Source organism: Polyergus mexicanus, unplaced genomic scaffold, assembly GCF_030449975.1.
Source record: "Polyergus mexicanus isolate NDT 795.1 unplaced genomic scaffold, iyPolMexi1.0 SCAF_9, whole genome shotgun sequence".
NCBI lineage: Eukaryota > Metazoa > Arthropoda > Insecta > Hymenoptera > Formicidae > Polyergus > Polyergus mexicanus.
The window spans coordinates 6622737-6639942 of record NW_027223329.1 but is presented as its reverse complement, the minus strand read 5'-3'; the positions used below and the strand labels follow the sequence as shown (position 1 = coordinate 6639942).

General features: G+C 29.6%; 2 protein-coding genes across 4 annotated transcripts in view; both read right to left on the bottom strand.

Moving 5' to 3' along the window:
• Positions 1-4769: 4769 nt before the first annotated feature.
• Positions 4770-6670, bottom strand: LOC138936087 (zinc finger protein 830). Its single transcript, XM_070301168.1, has 4 exons — positions 6361-6670; positions 5511-5973; positions 5072-5241; positions 4770-4991 (listed from the first exon to the last, which is right to left on the bottom strand). Exons 1-4 carry the CDS (start codon positions 6462-6464, stop codon positions 4850-4852), a joined length of 879 nt encoding a protein of 292 aa, XP_070157269.1. The 5' UTR covers positions 6465-6670; the 3' UTR covers positions 4770-4849.
• A 7260-nt stretch (positions 6671-13930) lies between these two features.
• LOC138936348 (transformer 2) overlaps positions 13931-17206 on the bottom strand; it is a 12201-nt gene continuing 8925 nt past the window's right edge. For 2 of the 3 annotated variants that reach the window (XM_070301673.1, XM_070301672.1), the window contains exons 2-5: positions 16644-17141; positions 16097-16311; positions 15892-15989; positions 13931-14564 (exon numbers count right to left, since the gene is read on the bottom strand). In XM_070301673.1, the coding sequence (XP_070157774.1) occupies positions 14539-14564; positions 15892-15989; positions 16097-16311; positions 16644-17141 (837 nt within the window). In that variant the 3' untranslated portion in view covers positions 13931-14538. The other variant, XM_070301674.1, reaches the window with a different exon arrangement.

Sequence of the window (17206 nt, the reverse complement as noted above, 5' to 3'; positions counted from 1 at the left end):
CAAGTTTTATAAATTAGATACATATAAATTCTTTTTGTTATTTATTTAATTACTAAATCTATGTTGAATTTTATATGAACCAACTCTATATGGAGTACTACTATGATATAACAACGATATAATATATGTTATATTGCATGTTATATTTATGGGTGAGAAATTATAATTAACTTACCAGTAACTTACCGTAATACTTATGTATATTATTTAACATTTCCTTTTATTGCTCTTATATAACATTAATATAATAGTATTTACTGGGAATGTTTATAACTTGGGAAGAAAGCGTTGCCGGACCCATGTTTATATGACTTTTTTATCCTTGTAGTGAGAAGAATATGCTTTTAAAGTTTGGTCACCTATTTCTGAAACACCCTGTATAAAGACATCCAAGAGAGACGAAAAAAATTCGTTGTAATTGCGTAAATTCACAATTTTCTTTTTATTTCTCTTGGATGTCTTTTTCTGATATTCTCAAAGTTTATCTATTAAATTTGAAGCGTTTTGCATATTTGTAGGAACGCATTTCAATATTACAAATACATTGCACCGTAACATTACTATGTAGTCTCTTACATTATAATATTTCTAAGGGCGGATATTTCAACGTTGCCACAGGCTTGCAGTAACATTGCAGAAACTCAACTTCCATGCAATATTACAATGTTTCAATGTAAGGTCTATACAATAAATTCCATATAAGATTTCTCCAATCTTTCGGTGCTGTATGGGTCCACACTATAAGGGATGATGCACGCGCATGATACGTGTGTATCTGATAAGACTAAGTTTAATGCACAAGATTATGTAATTAATAAAATAGATTATATATCAATCGCAACGTTATCGGAACAATTCAAAAACAAAATTCGGGGAAAGTTTCTGTTTCAGAATCGTTCGCGATTTCAGGCAATATTAGTATTATATATTATGTAAAAGCATAAGTTGTCTTTATAAGTTCAATTTGTATAAATGTTATAGCACATTCGTCCCTCCTCTTCTCTCCCATAATTTATCAATTACGTAATGGTCTATATAAAATCTAGATGGATCGCGACCCATTGATTATAGAACGATGGCGAGCAAGTAAATTCTCTTTTTTTCTTATAAGCTGTAGAAAATATATAATTATCTATGAGGGTATAATTGTGAAAGCTTCGAGACGCGATATAGGATTGTATTCTAAATACTTATTCGATATCATTTGTAACAAGTATATTTATGAACAAATTTTTGCACAAATTTTTCTCTCCGCTCTTATGAACAAAGAAAGAAAAAAAAACGAAAAAAGTAGAAAAAAAGATAAGAGCTGGAACAAACTGAGTGCCTATTCTCTCTTTATTACTTGAAGATGCTCACTTTAATGTATAAGTCTTTCTCCAACTCTACAAATCACTAATTCTACAAGTAAGGAATTAAGCCACATGTTTTGCACACTACGATCATTTCTCAGCAAAAGTGTGATGTTAATAAGAATGGCATTTTCTAAAGTGCTGGTACTTTGTCATATTGATCTTGCGCACTATAAGTAATTTTCTTCGTTATTTGACGCATTTGTTTATTTGATAAATTGATGATAAATGTAGATAAATATAACATGTAATTAAAACTTTCTCTTATTTACAATTAATTTTATTTTATACACCAATTCTCAAAATATATTGTAATTAGGTAGCTTTGAATTTTAATCATTAATTCCCGAATATATAATTATGCACTAAGCATATTCGTAAATGGGAGATTAGACTTTAGTAGTTGTTGTATGCATCTGAAGTGTTTGCATTGCGCATTATCGCGTGCCAAACCGATCCCCCCACTATATTATCATTAATTAACAAATCCCGTAACTATTAAAACAGTTACGATCTCGTTTCAACAACCAAATCACAATTACAATGGGGACTGTAGATTAATATGCTCGAGATTTTCTTAATATTGTAATAAGGAATAGATAAAATATAAGAATGATGCAACAAAGAATGATGTTGTGATCCAAATATAGGGGAAGTGTTTGAATCATCACTCGTTCTCCCAAAAAATGTTCAACAGAAAGATTCCAACGTGATAAAATGTCAAACTATGCAAATAATCTACAATTGTTTATTGACCAATATATAGAGGTAATAAGAGGAAAGTTATTAATAATCATAGAAAAGATGAAATTAGCGATATTTTAATTAGGGCTTGTGAAGGATTTCTGAATAAGATTTTTCTATTCGATTCACTTTGATCGATTAATTTCGATCGATCGTATTCTGCAGGCATCTCAATTGTCATCGACATAAAATCACTGTTATTCCGAAATTAGGCGGTACAATGCGCACATAACACAAAACATAAGAGCAATATTGCAACATTGTCGCAATATTGCTGCAATTCTGTGCTACGTGGGTGGAGATTATCGTCAACAATACAATTTTGCAAGGAAGAACGATAGAGATGATCGAAGCATATATACTTAAACGATGATTATTTCGATGATAAATGTACGAGCAAGATCGACGGTATTTTTTGACAATCTTGAAAAATGATTAATGAAAATTCCTAAGAATTTACCGATTTTTGCGAATTCTGTCAAACTCAGCACCGGTATTGTCATAATATTGTACTTCTACTTATAGTAAATTATATTATATTACATAATTGTATAAATCGACAAAATAAGTGCTTTTTTCTTACGTATATAATGATAAGATTTATAATCTGAGCGCTAAAATTGCTTGTTCTTAAAAGACTATGCGGTATATGTATTAACATATTCTATTATTAAGCTTTTGAGAATCGCACTAAAATTCATCATATTATATATATATATATATATATATATATATATATATATATATATATATATATATATGTATGTATGCATAATAAGATATATAATATATAATATATTATATATATTTTTAATATTTATGCTTGTATTTATATATTATTGTTCACAGATATTTTGTCTGTTTTATCGTTCTTTCAGTAGATTGTCGATGGTACTGACGATGCATTGTGATTATAGAATATAAATTTTTGAAAATATATGTTTAAAATAATAAAAAAGATGATTATATATATATATATATATATATATATATATATATATATATATATAATTATCTTTTTTGACACTATATATATACATATATAAACATACTATATATATAATATATAATATAGTGTAACCTCTATTAACTTTGTCTACCCGAAATATTTCTGTTATTTATTTGAGTGAGATATTTTTTGTATGTAATACATAATTTAAGCATATATCTCTAGAATATCTCTCCTTCATTTTTTTTAAATGCAAGAAAACTTCAAAGAAAAAGATTGTGTAAAAGATTCAATATTGTAATAAATAAAATTTTTTCTCACAGTTATACATATTTTTCGAAATTATAAACTCCATATTTTGTTTAAATAAAATTATATATTTTTATCATTGCATTATAATAACTGACAATGAAATCAAGATCAATTTAATAATCTATATCTATAATAGTATTATAAATATAATCTTTACGTGACTGACAATGAGTACGAAAATACAAAAATGTATGAGAACAGATATAAATTATGAAATAATTTATGATAGAGAGATAAGCGAAGAAAATTTTAACAAATAAATATTCAAAATAATGTCCATTTAACTACGATATGTTTTTTGTAGCTAATACATAAAAACGAATTTCTGCTCCTATATAGCTATTACAATGCATCCATTATCATCATAACCCTTTTGACACAATAATCTTTTCCTTTGACGTTTCTTCGTATTTTAAAAAATAATGGAGATATGTGTATTCTAGATATATAGTGTCTAAATTAAATGGGACACCCAGTGTATAAAATTGCATAGGTTGCAAATAAAAATATTATAACGCTAATAATATCAATAGAACCTTTAAAAATATCTAGTGATTATTTTTGGACAACAACAAAAATTACAAGCAAAACTCACTTATTAATTATATTGTATCGTACTTACGATGATTTCATTAAACAACTATAATATTATATAATTTGAAAACAATTAAATGAAAACGTTGATAGGAATATTTAAGAAATACAATATGATTGCTGTATAATAATATACGCAATTTTCTCTTTCTTTTATTTTGAATATTTTATAAAGAACAGTATGTGTGTGTGCAAAATGAAAACAAATATTATTAAATTATATGATCTATATGTCGTTATTACTTATCTATATATTAATTTTATTAGCATATGTCTCATATCTTTATATTATACTTTTCACATTATATAGTTCTCTTACACAACAATTAATAAGTAATCTATACCAATGTATTTATAACTTTATTATATTCTGATTCTTCAAATTCATTTTAATAAAATCTTATATTATAATACACACCACACACATAAGAATTATGTTAAAATTTGATCTTTCTCCTTAGCAATTATTTTAGTCATCTAGAGTGGTTAAACCAGCAAAAGAGATAATTTGAATATCATCAGAAAATTAAATAGAATAAAAAATCTAGCTGTATATATAAAGCTAAATAATTATGAAAATATATATATATTTAAAAAAAAAGCAAACAAATTATAATAAATAATAAATCGTTTACTTTTTTAAATAAAAAATATATAATGCAAAATTAATTGTAGACGTTAGTATTTCTTGCATTGGCTATGTAACAAACAATCTTTAAGACATAACCCATAAATATTTATTATTTTATATATATTTATCATTATTATAGCAATATTTTTATGATTAAAGAAAAAGCAATAAAATATAAATATAACAGTTTTGTAACTTTAAGCAAATAATTTTCTTGTCAAGAAAATACAGAATATTTACAAAATCGCTGTCCATACATAAAATGTTTTATTTATATGAATTTTTTGCTCGCCAGTCAAGGAACTCCTCAAACTCTACTTCATCACTGCTTAATACATCATCATCGATATTTTCTTGTTTTCTATCAGTACCTTGAATTTGTTCCATGTGTTTTGCAAGATCTATTACCCTTTAATAAAAAAATTAACTTAAAAAATATACATATATATTTAAATCATTTATTTTCTTAGATATGAATATTAAAAATACCTAGACCAATGCCTAATTTGCTCCTCAATTTCATCCAATTGTCTTTCTGTTGTTGCTTCCTCCTGATCATCAGCAATAATTTGTGCAGATTGCGCAGTTTCTTCTTTAATTTCTTTTTGAAATTTTTCCCATTCTTCTTCAATGGGATCTTTATATTCAACGTTACGTACCTAGAAATAAAAAAATAATTAAATGGAAAAATAGAATAGTAAATTAAATATACTACTGCACCTTAATGAGATAATAAATGGATATTTAATTGTTTTTCTAAATCATATCTCTTATTTTATTTTTATTAATGTTATATTTGTTATATATTAAAAATATTTCCTATATTATTATATTAATATTTATATTAATATAAATTTTACTTTGTTAATATAACTTTTGGTAATATATAAGATTGTGTATTGCTATATTTACTTTATGTTAATCTTACTTTAGCATCCATTACTGGATCATCAAAAAATCCTTCTGGAAGAACAGTTGGATTTGTATCCCTTGCTTTTTCTTCTTCTATCTCTATATGTTGTATATCTGTGGTACTAGTTGTAGAATCTTTATTCTCAACTTTTTGCATAGATACACTATTCATTTGTTTTAAATTGTTATGAAAAAAATCAATTGGTAAGTTTGATTTTATTTGCACTTCTGACAAGTTGGAATTTTTTAATATTCCTTTTATTTTTTTATTAACAGAAATATCTTGAGATGGAGAGGCAGATCTTTTGAATGGTAAAATGTTAGATAACCTTGTAGTGCTTTCTGTTTCCAATTTGATTGTTTTTGCTAATATTACATTCTCTCTATGTATTTTGGAATTTAAATGAACAGGCCAAACTGTTTCGCTGCGTACAATCAATTTGCATAAAATGCACATAAGTTGACCTGAATCTGTATATGTGTTTATCAGTTAAGAATATTTTAGTTAAGTTAAATTTCTATAAGAATTAAATGATATACTAATGTAAAAATAATAAATTATTTATAATATATATCATAATTAAAACGCCTATGTGAAATTTATACATATGTGTTAATTCATTTATTTTCATAATTACATCAACTTAAAATTTTAATAATTATTTAATAATTATTTATATATATTAATTAATGTACGAAGAGTTGCACTGTTTACCATTCACAGTAAAGTTTTGAAAATTTTATAGAGTTAAATAGTAAGATATAATAAAATATCATATAATAAAAATGTATAATGTGATTGTTTCAAAGATTAAAAATATCTTTTTCTTTTTTTAATTTTGTTTACAGATTTATAAAAAGGATATTTTGCTAATGGGGAATCGATCTTTTTATTTATGCCGAGTTTTTTCTTCTGTTCACTCATTGCCTTACGCAAGTCATCTTGCGTCAATTTTCTTTTCAATGACATTTTCACTCGATTATATCACTGCATACAAACAATGTATTAAATAATTCGTAGGTTATGTTTTTATCAATCACAGATGATATAAACAAATAGGTAGCTAACTCCCGTATTTCACTTTAGAATCTATACATAGGACGCGGCAAAAGGCGACATGAGTCTAGTTTCCACCGAAGTCGTCAATCCGATTCTGTTTCAGTGCGCATCGAATTTAACATATTGAGTACACTATAGACCATGGTGTAAAGAAACAAGGTGAAGCATTCCCGCTGCGCACTCGTTCAATTTTTGAGCCAATCAGCACGCGATCCATTTTGCAAGAAAAGCAATATGGCTGCTCCCATCAGTGTATCATTCGTCCTTTGAGGCAACATATGCAGTAAGTAGTAAATATAATTAATAAAATAAAATATAATATAAAGCAAATATAATTAATATAATTAATATGTATATAATATGTAAATATGATGTGACGTTGCCGTCTCGCACGTGTCCGCCGAAAAAAAAATAAAATTTTAAAAATTTTTAAAAATTAAATAAATAAAAAAATGTAATAAATATATATTGTATATATGTATATGTATATATATATATAAATATATATATATATATATATATATATATATATATATATATATATGTCAGAACAGTTAGACGCATTTGTTGGTAAACTCTAACAATTCATAGATAAGGTAAGTCGCACTTGAAAGGATCTGCCTTATCTTTGTTTGAGTTGGTTACTAAGAGCGTCATCCACAGAGACTGCGCATCTCAGCCTTTTTAGTCTAAGAAGAACTTCTGTAGAGTGAAGACGCGCGAGAAGAAGCAATCTTAAATAAAGCAATCATTTTTCTGTTACAAATTTCGACTACCAATCTTTCTCCTGTTACTAACACTGTCGCAACAATATATATGTATATGTATATATTAATATAATTAACATGTATTATATTTAAAATTTTACATGCTTCACGCATTTTCATTTTTTATAATCGAATTTCACTTTAAAGTGAGTGCCTACAAAATGGGTCGCCTTCTGATTGGATCAACCGCTAAAGCTGCTGCCATTATGCGCAATGCTTCACCTTGTTTTTTACATCATGCTATAGACACAGATTAATAAACAGATAGCCAAAGGCCCGGGTTAAGGCGAGATCGGCATTTCTCATTGGTTTCAGCGCCATACCATGGTTAGCGGCCAATGCAGTAACTACATTTTCAATCTTTACTTAGCAAATTTGCAGCAAGATATTTAATAATTATATTTATTTAAAATATTTATTCAAAATACTTTATTTTAAATAAAGTATTGTATTGTATTGTATATCATTTATTCATCCCCTATGGGGTTAGAAGGCGTTTTTCCGGAACGTACTTTTTCATTTTCTTACAAATTCCTCTACCATCCCAGACAGCACAAAACATCCTCAGGATCATCCTGAATATGTCCAGGAAATATAGGTTCAGGACATTTGTAGGATGTTTTAAGATATTATTATAAATATATTTATAAAAATTTAATATGCATACATAAATATTTTTAGTTGTGTCGGCTATTTAATATAATTTAGAAATCTTAAGTGTTATAATAAGTATTAATGTCCTATAAATGTCCACTGGATAACCCCTGGATGTCTGTAGGATATATCTGCCCTGCCTATTATATTGGATGTCTTTTGGATTTCCAGAGGACATATACATGTGCAATTATTTGTTAACATTAATTTCATTTAATATTAATAATTGAATTTGATGCGCACATTTTCATATATCCAAAATTATTATTTATTTACTATTTTATGAGAAATGTTACTGTTCGCAACATTCCAAAAACTTTACAAACAATAGTATTCAACCGCTAGTTCGTTTGTTTACCGCTATGCGACACGCGAACTCGTATTTGAGACTTGGTCATGAGAATTATATAAAGCTTGCAAAGAACAACTGACAGGAAATTACAAATGTAATTATTTTCTATCAGTTCAATTTCTGATGCAATCCCAACATAGGGAATTCAGATATTGGATTGTTTAGAAAATATTACACAACTCAAACCCGGGAGCCAAACCTAAAATATTCATGTACAGCACGAAAGCCTCAAATATTAAAGAACGGTGAACTATTTTTAATATTAGATTTTTAATATTGGCAGTAAATAACAAAACATAATTTTAATTTATATTGAAATTTTAAAATTTGCTCCTTAAAACATACGAAAAATATCCCTAACATATCCTATAAAAATCCTTAGGATGTTCCACAGAATCTCCCTGGATTCTCCAGAGGTTAATATACGGCTATCATTTACTCTTCCTCAGGACGTCCAGAGGAGATCTGAGGATTACAATGGGATATCTTGAGGATATCCTACATGTATGTCCTGGATGCCCTTTGGACATCCTAAGGACATCCTTGTGCTGTCTGGGTTGTCACCAAAACACAAGCTTAATGCGGATACAGATGGCACTGGATTTGTTACCAAGTTTTGAGCGAATTTGATGCCAATTTGGCAACAATTTGTTATCAAATTGCTTACTGGGGTAATGTCAAATGTCATTAGTATTATGAACTTGTACATATGTATATGTATACACATATTGCATGTATATTTCTGTCTCTATAACGTGCAGGTTTGAATGTGTGATGTAGATGAACATAAATATGCACATATTTCCTAATATATTGTTAACCAGATTCACAATTGCTATATATAACATCAATACCCAGGCATGTCCTCCGACCTTTCTTCTTAACATTTTGTATACAAGCACTAATAGAATTTATTATCACATTAATATTTCATGTTTAAAATGAAATAAAAAGGTTTGAATTTGAATTTTTAATCACTGTAATCACATGTTATATTATTTGACATTATTACTGTGTATTATTATTGTTAGTTACATTTGAAATATTGGTAAGTATTAAGTTGTTAGTATGTTTTTAACATGTGATTCATGTTATAAAGAATAACGTCAAGTGGAAAAGTGTATTATTTTATGATTCAAATCATTTTATATAGTTCATTATTTAATGTGCAGTACTTTTACTAGAATCATGCAATATTATTTATATTAATATTACTATTATTTCTTTACAGAAAACACTTTACATTACCTCATTCAAGTTCACTTAGGGCTTGGACTTCTACAGTAAATGCAAAGCCTGGTTTTCACAAAGAAATTTTAGAAATATTAAAGAACAGTACTCTAAAAGAAGATACAGATTGCAGCTTAATTTTTGATAGTATGTCAATTCGAAAACAGCTGTTATGGAATGAACAGCAGAAAAAGTTTGTTGGATATTGCGATTATGGACATGACATCCACATGGAGAGGAATGACATCGAAGCTAAAGAAGCACTTGTGTTTCTATTGGTAAGTCTGAAAGGAACATGGAAATGGCCAATAGGGTATTTCCTTAAATGTCGAATGAGTTCCTCTGTGTTAGCAGAGTTAATAAAAGTAGCATTAACTTTAACATCACAAGCAAATGTAAAGGTACGTTTAATAACTTGTGATGGGGAAAGCACTTTTGCTGATACTTGCGATAATATTATAAATTTTTGTCAACGTCCAATAGATAAAGTCCGAGTAATTGTAGATGCATGTCACATGTTAAAATTATAGCGCGCAATGCATTGGCAAACTATAAAGAATTTATAAGCAATGAAGGTAATATAAAATGGCAATATTTTATAAATTTATATAATATGCAAAATAAACTAACTTTTAAGTTTAAAAACAAACTTAGTTCGCAGTGTATAAATTATATGCAAAATAAAATGAAAGTCAAGTACACAGCACACACATTAAGTGCATCCGTTGCTAATGCAATTGACTTTTTGAGAACAGAGAATATTCCAGAATTCCAAGGTAGTAAAGCTATCATAAAATTTATTCACGTTATTGATAGATTGTTTGATTTTATGAATTCTAGAAACCCCTTCGGAAAAGGTTTTAAAAAACCTATCGTGCGTGCAGATTTAGAATTTTTACATTCGATGATAAAGCAACATACGGAATATTTGTTTAGCTTAAAAACGAAGGATGGAAACTGTCTCATAAAAAGCGGTCGAAAGACTTTTATTTATGGATTGGCAATCACAGCTAAATCTATTTTGGAGATTGCTTTTGATATTTTTAATGAAAATGATACGTATAAATATTTATTCACATCTAAATTTTGCCAGGATCATCTGGAGATTCTATTTGGAAAAATTAGAAGTCGTAATGGATTTAATAACAATCCAAATGTTTTACAATTTAAATACGCTATGCGACACATATTATTGTGTAATAATATCAAATGCAGTGACAATATTAATTGTTTTGCAATAGACAATGATGCCAGTGGCTCAATACTTCCTTTTAGATGGAAAAAAAGAGACAGGATTCATTCTTCAATAATATAGAACATGATAATGACTGTGATGAATATAATGATGTGGAAGTTTCTACAAACATACCAGAAAATTTGAAAATTTTGCAAGATAATATTATCTATTATATAGGTGGATATATTGTTAAAAAATTACAAAATATTAAATGTTACACATATGCAGTCAATTTGATTGCTGTTCCAATACATCATAAATATGCACATAGCAGTGAATTTTCAAAATTCTTAGACTTTAGTAACAATGGTAAATTAATTAAACCTTCCTCAAGTGTATATAAAAATATAATAACCACCGAACGTTTAATACAAATATATACGATTAATTTAACTAATTTATGTATTGATAATTTAAATATGAAAATTTTAAATAAAGTAAAAAGTATCCCAGACAGCACAAGGATGTCCTTAGGACGTCCAAAGGGCATCCAGGACATACATGTAGGATATCCTCAGGATATCCCATTGTAATCCTCAGATCTCCTCTGGATGTCCTGAGGAAGAATAAATGATAGCCATATATTAACCTCTGGAGAATCCAGGGAGATCCTGTGAAACATCCTAAGGATTTTTATAGGATATGTTAGGGATATTTTTCGTATGTTTCAAGGAGCAAATTTAAAAATTTCAATATAAATTAAAATTATGTTTTGTTATTTACTGCCAATATTAAAAATCTAATATTAAAAATAGTTCACCGTTCTTTAATATTTGAGGCTTTCGTGCTGTACATGAATATTTTAGGTTTGGCTCCCGGGTTTGAGTTGTGTAATATTTTCTAAACAATCCAATATCTGAATTTCCTATGTTGGGATTGCATCAGAAATTGAACTGATAGAAAATAATTACATTTGTAATTTCCTGTCAGTTGCTCTTTGCAAGCTTTATATAATTCTCATGACCAAATCTCAAATATGAGTTCGCGTGTCGCATAGCGGTAAACAAACGAACTAGCGGTTGAATACTATTGTTTGTAAAGTTTTTGGAATGCTGCGAACAGTAACATTTCTCATGAAATATTAAATAAATAATAATTTTGGATATATGAAAATGTGCGCATCAAATTCAATTATTAATATTAAACGAAATTAATGTTAACAAATAATTGCACATGTATATGTCCTCTGGAAATCCAAAAGACATCCAATATAATAGGCAGGACAGATATATCCTACAGACATTCAGGGATTATCCAGTGGACATTTATAGGACATTAATACTTATTATAACACTTAAGATTTCTAAATTATATTAAATAGCCGACACAACTAAAAATAATTATGTATGCATATTAAATTTTTATAAATATATTTATAATAATATCTTAAAATATCCTACAAATGTCCTGAACCGTCCTGGACATATTCAGGATGATCCTGAGGATGTTTTGTGCTGTCTGGGATATATCCTATATATGTAACTGGAATTTAGAAATAAACATACTTATTTTTAGCAAATACTCTCTCTATTACAGCAGAAACATTTTTCATCATCTTTACATCAAATTATATTTATAATAGAGATTATATGAATATTTAAAAAAAACAAATTGTTTTAATATTGTTGTATTTATTGTGATTTTATCAATTTTTCATCGAATTTATTTTACATTAGTTTAATTCATCCACAAACATTTTATAATTTAACTTGACATGCTAGCAGAAAGCCACATTCCATCAACTTATTCGGCGCATGCGCTCTAACCTATGTACAAGTTTTGTATATAAAAGTTGGGTACATCTCACAGCAGGAGTTCACAGTCTAGTATATTATATAGAAGTCTGTGCATTTCTCGCTTCTGACGTCATCATTCCAATATGGCCGCGGCGACTACTCAGGGTGCGTTCGGGAGCTTGCTGTGGCGCTGTAGACGCAAACGCTGCGAGATCTGTTCGGAGAGCCAATAAGGCACTGGCGATTGTGAACTCCATGAACAGCCTTAGCGCAGTATCATGGCGCCTCCTAACACATGATACTGTACGTGACAGTATCCGTTGAAATCATGGAGCAAGATAGACAAACTTTATTAACAGCAGTAGCACTTATAGCGCGAGAATTAATAGATTCATCAATAAAACCATTTATAAAATCTTTTATAAATCATATAAAATTATATTAGCATTTATTATCGTTACATCTTTTATATTTCTTTTCTTTTTATATTTTTAAATTTTTTCCAGGATTTTGTCAAGCTTCTCTATTAATTTAAATTTTGTCTCCATTCTTTCCTTGTGCCTTCTTTCTTTTTCCAGTTCAGCCATTCGACGACTTTCCAAAATTGCTTGAGCAATATCATTAGTTTTACGTTTACCTAAAAATAAATAAATTTGAACTGCTCTTCAGATTCGACGTCCTGAAGATTTACTTCAACATAATAGTCATCCATAATGCAAAATCAAATCAATCAAATCAGTAATGCAAATCACAAATCAAAAGTCACGTCTAAACTTGTACTAAAAATGTACATATGTACAACTTAAATTGATAGTGCTACCACCGTTCAGAGAGCTCACAAACGCTAACGCTATCGTTACACCACTTCGGAAGGAATTGCGTTGATAGCGCGCAGTTATGACGTATACACTACCATTAATGACGTCATGATTGCGTTTGATAGCGCTAGCTAGCCCCGCGAACAGCTAATAGCGCTAAATAGCGTCTCCCCGAACGCACCCTCAGGAGCCTTAACTATATGTAAATAAAAAGGATGAAAATTCGTAATCTTAAAATTTTATGGAATGATTTATGGTAAATTAGGATTTATAAACTCCCGGAGTAATTTTTCTTATTGGTTTTATATTTCAAATCAGGACGAGGTAGATAAATTTCTCTATTATGTATGTATTGTATATCTACAAGATTAATGCGAAATTATTGAAATAGATCTATAGAAAACAATCTAGAATTAGAATTCTTTTTAGCGTAAATGAAAAAAGTTCATATTATGTAGAACGTCAAAATGTAAAAAGAAAAGAAATTAGTCAGTTATGGTAGAAAAAAAAAAAACATTTATTGATGAAATGTTATGATAAAATTTCATTACTATTGAATAGATAAAATTCATAACAGAACGATGTTTTTTTTGAGGTCTTAGGATGGTGGAGGGAGAAGATGATAAAGGAAATATACAACTTTTATTTTTATTTTCATATATATATGTATATATGTGTATATACATACAGGCGCGCGCGCGCCCACGCACCAACACACACACACACACACACACACGTGTGTGTGTGTGTGTGTGTGTGCATTCTCTAAAGCGAATAATATGACGCATGGCAACCAAACCAACTGATAAAGAATATGATCGGTATAAAGGTCTGGGAGCACCTTACGCTCGTCCCTATCATGAAAGATTTCGATGCTTCTTGAATATTTTCGGAAACACGTCGGCCCCTGTTTCACCCCCAACCAAACGATTCGTCTGTCCCGGTCGGGGGTCTGACGATCAACTCGACTGTCTTCGGACTTGCGTTACTGAGCGCTTGAAGTTCTCTTCTAGAGGCTTGAGACTTCTCAGCCGGAAATGAATTGCAGATCATATTCTTTGTCACAAGCAACCGAGAAAACCTTCGTATTCTTGATAATGTGAGCAAGATAAACGTGTCTTCGGATATCTTGTCTTCAACTTTTCAAAACTCATTTTTTCAGAGTGAGAGAAACTTCAAACTTCCCTCTATCATCCAATACCTCTTGATTCAAAACCTTATAAACAAACAAACAGGTTAGAGAACTTATTTTTACTCGAGGTTCATTATTATTTCTTTTTTGTGATTTTGTTTCGTTTTCTTGCTTTTTTTCTTTTTTGGAGAGAATATCTCCGTACTTTTATCAGATTCAGCCCAATGGCCAGGATACAACCGATATAACTATAAGCTAGCAATCGAGAAAATACCGAGCACTCAATTATATTCCAGCTTTCACATTATAGCCATTTATTTTTACATAATTTAAACCTTATCTTCATAATACTAGTAGGAAGAAATATAAACTTATGAAAATAAGGTTTTGTATCTATTCCAACCTTACTGGTTTCATACAAACAGTATGCTACATTTTGCACTTTATCATTGAAACATTATTAATCAATGATATAATATTGCAACTTAAATGCTGCATAATTTAATTGCATATGATGCAGAGTTTTGGTAAGGTAAGAATAGTAATATTGTGACATTTTTTAAATATAATTTCTTTTTTGACCCGTTGTTAGAAGAGAGAAATATTTGGGTCAAAGTCACAAGGGTTCTCCCAAAACACCTGGCCTCTCGCATCACACTCGTGTCACTTAATACCGACCTGAAATTAATTAAGGAACAAAAAAACCATGATTTTTGTTACGCAAGTTGCGGATTACTGCTTAATTACTACCGTACGATTTATCGAATGCATTTCTCTGACGCACCCGTCTGCCATTTCTCGCTAACTTAAGTACTTACTTTGCAATCCAATTAATCGTTTATCGTTTCAATTAAAAATATAAGCAGTCTACAAATATATGAATCTAAAAAAAATATTACACCACGAGTATTCGACAATTTTTAATTTAAAGCGCTCATTAATGCAATATAGCAAAAAGCATTTTATCGATTTTAAGATTACAATAAAAATATACTAATACATTTTTGTCTGTCAATTTCAATTATTTCTTTTGTGTCTTGTTCTGAAAAATTTTTTAAGTTCACATTCTATAAACCAATCTTATACATTTTCAAGAAAGTAATCAGATATATTAATGTGTATATATATGTATGATATAGCAAACTGTCTGGTCATAATAAATATGAATATAACAAAAATTATATCTTCCTTTAGAAATATCAAGGCTATGAAATATGACTGAAATTTTTTTCTGTAAAGTTTTCGTCCACATGAAAAAAGCTACATATATAATAAAATATAGCATAACAAATTAACTAAAAACAAATGTATATTATGTAGCCATGTAAGTAAATACTTATTTTTTGTGATAAAACATATAAATGCAAACTGCTTATATTACAGAAAAAAATAAAATGGAAATTATACTTACGTGGTGAATAAGAACGTGATCTGGAACGATCGTAGCGAGAACGTCGGCGACTGTAATATGGACTGGGTGAGCGACGATAACTTCCTCTATAGCTGATCCTAGTTTGCACCGCAAGCAAAGGAAAAGAAAAGAACATTATGTGTGACGATGTGCAATCATCTTTTTAAAGTGCGAGTTTGAACTATTGCTTAAGGATTACACTTACTCTCTACGTCTGGGTCCATCCCATCCTCTATCATGCAGATGCGTAGGTTTTCCCATGTATATTCCAGGTGTGGGTGTATGGGCACGCTGTGTGATAGAGAAATCTACCCTTATTCTTCTTCCATCAATATCCATGCCAGTACATTGTTCTTTAGCAACTTTGGCATCCTCTGACGAGTCGAAATATACAAAACAAAATCCTCGAGATCTTCCAGTCTATATAATAAGAATGATTTATATACAGTATATTTATTGATTTTTTTGGAAATTTTAATATATTATCGTTACTATTAATTCTGCAATATGTCAGTAAATTGTACTAATTTATAATCTATATATATAATGTAACCAAAAGTTGTTGACATATCATATCATATGTCTCTTAAATATATAAATATTCTAAATTTTCAATATTATTTTATATTTCCTAATATAGATATCTTTGGAATAACAACCATTGTAAATTTATATATATGTATGTATATATGTACATATACATATACATCTGTATGTGCGTGTGTAAAACATAAATGAATAATTGTATGTACCTTTGCATCAATAACAACCTGTACTCGTTCAACAGGTCCGTATTTCGAGAAAATATGATGAATTTGTTGTTCAGTTGTAAAAATCGACAGTCCAAACACACCTAAACATCGAGAGGGACATGGATTATCGCGATTGCCGACGTGTCGTCGCCTAGACGACATCGGACTGCGTGAGTGAGATCGATACACATGCCGATCGCGGGAGTACCGCGATCGCGAGTATGAACGGGATCTGCTACGGGAGTAACGGCCAGTACGATACGGCGAGCGACTCCGACTACGGCTGCTACCGCGATGACCGGCGCTTGTGTACTTGTTGCCGCGATAAGATTTCCGGCCACGCGACACAGAACGGCTCCGAGATCTCGAGTACTTGACCTCCCTATGCGTCTCCTTCCGCTCGCGTGATTTGCGCGATCTTGAATGCGATCGCGAGTCCCTTAGACCACCGTCCGCGGTTCGTGGTCTTCGTGGGCTTGCACTGCGACTACCGCTTCTCTGTAAATTACAAACAACTATGTTATTGCTGTTCTTTTTAGTACTCTGCGTTGATACCACTGCTT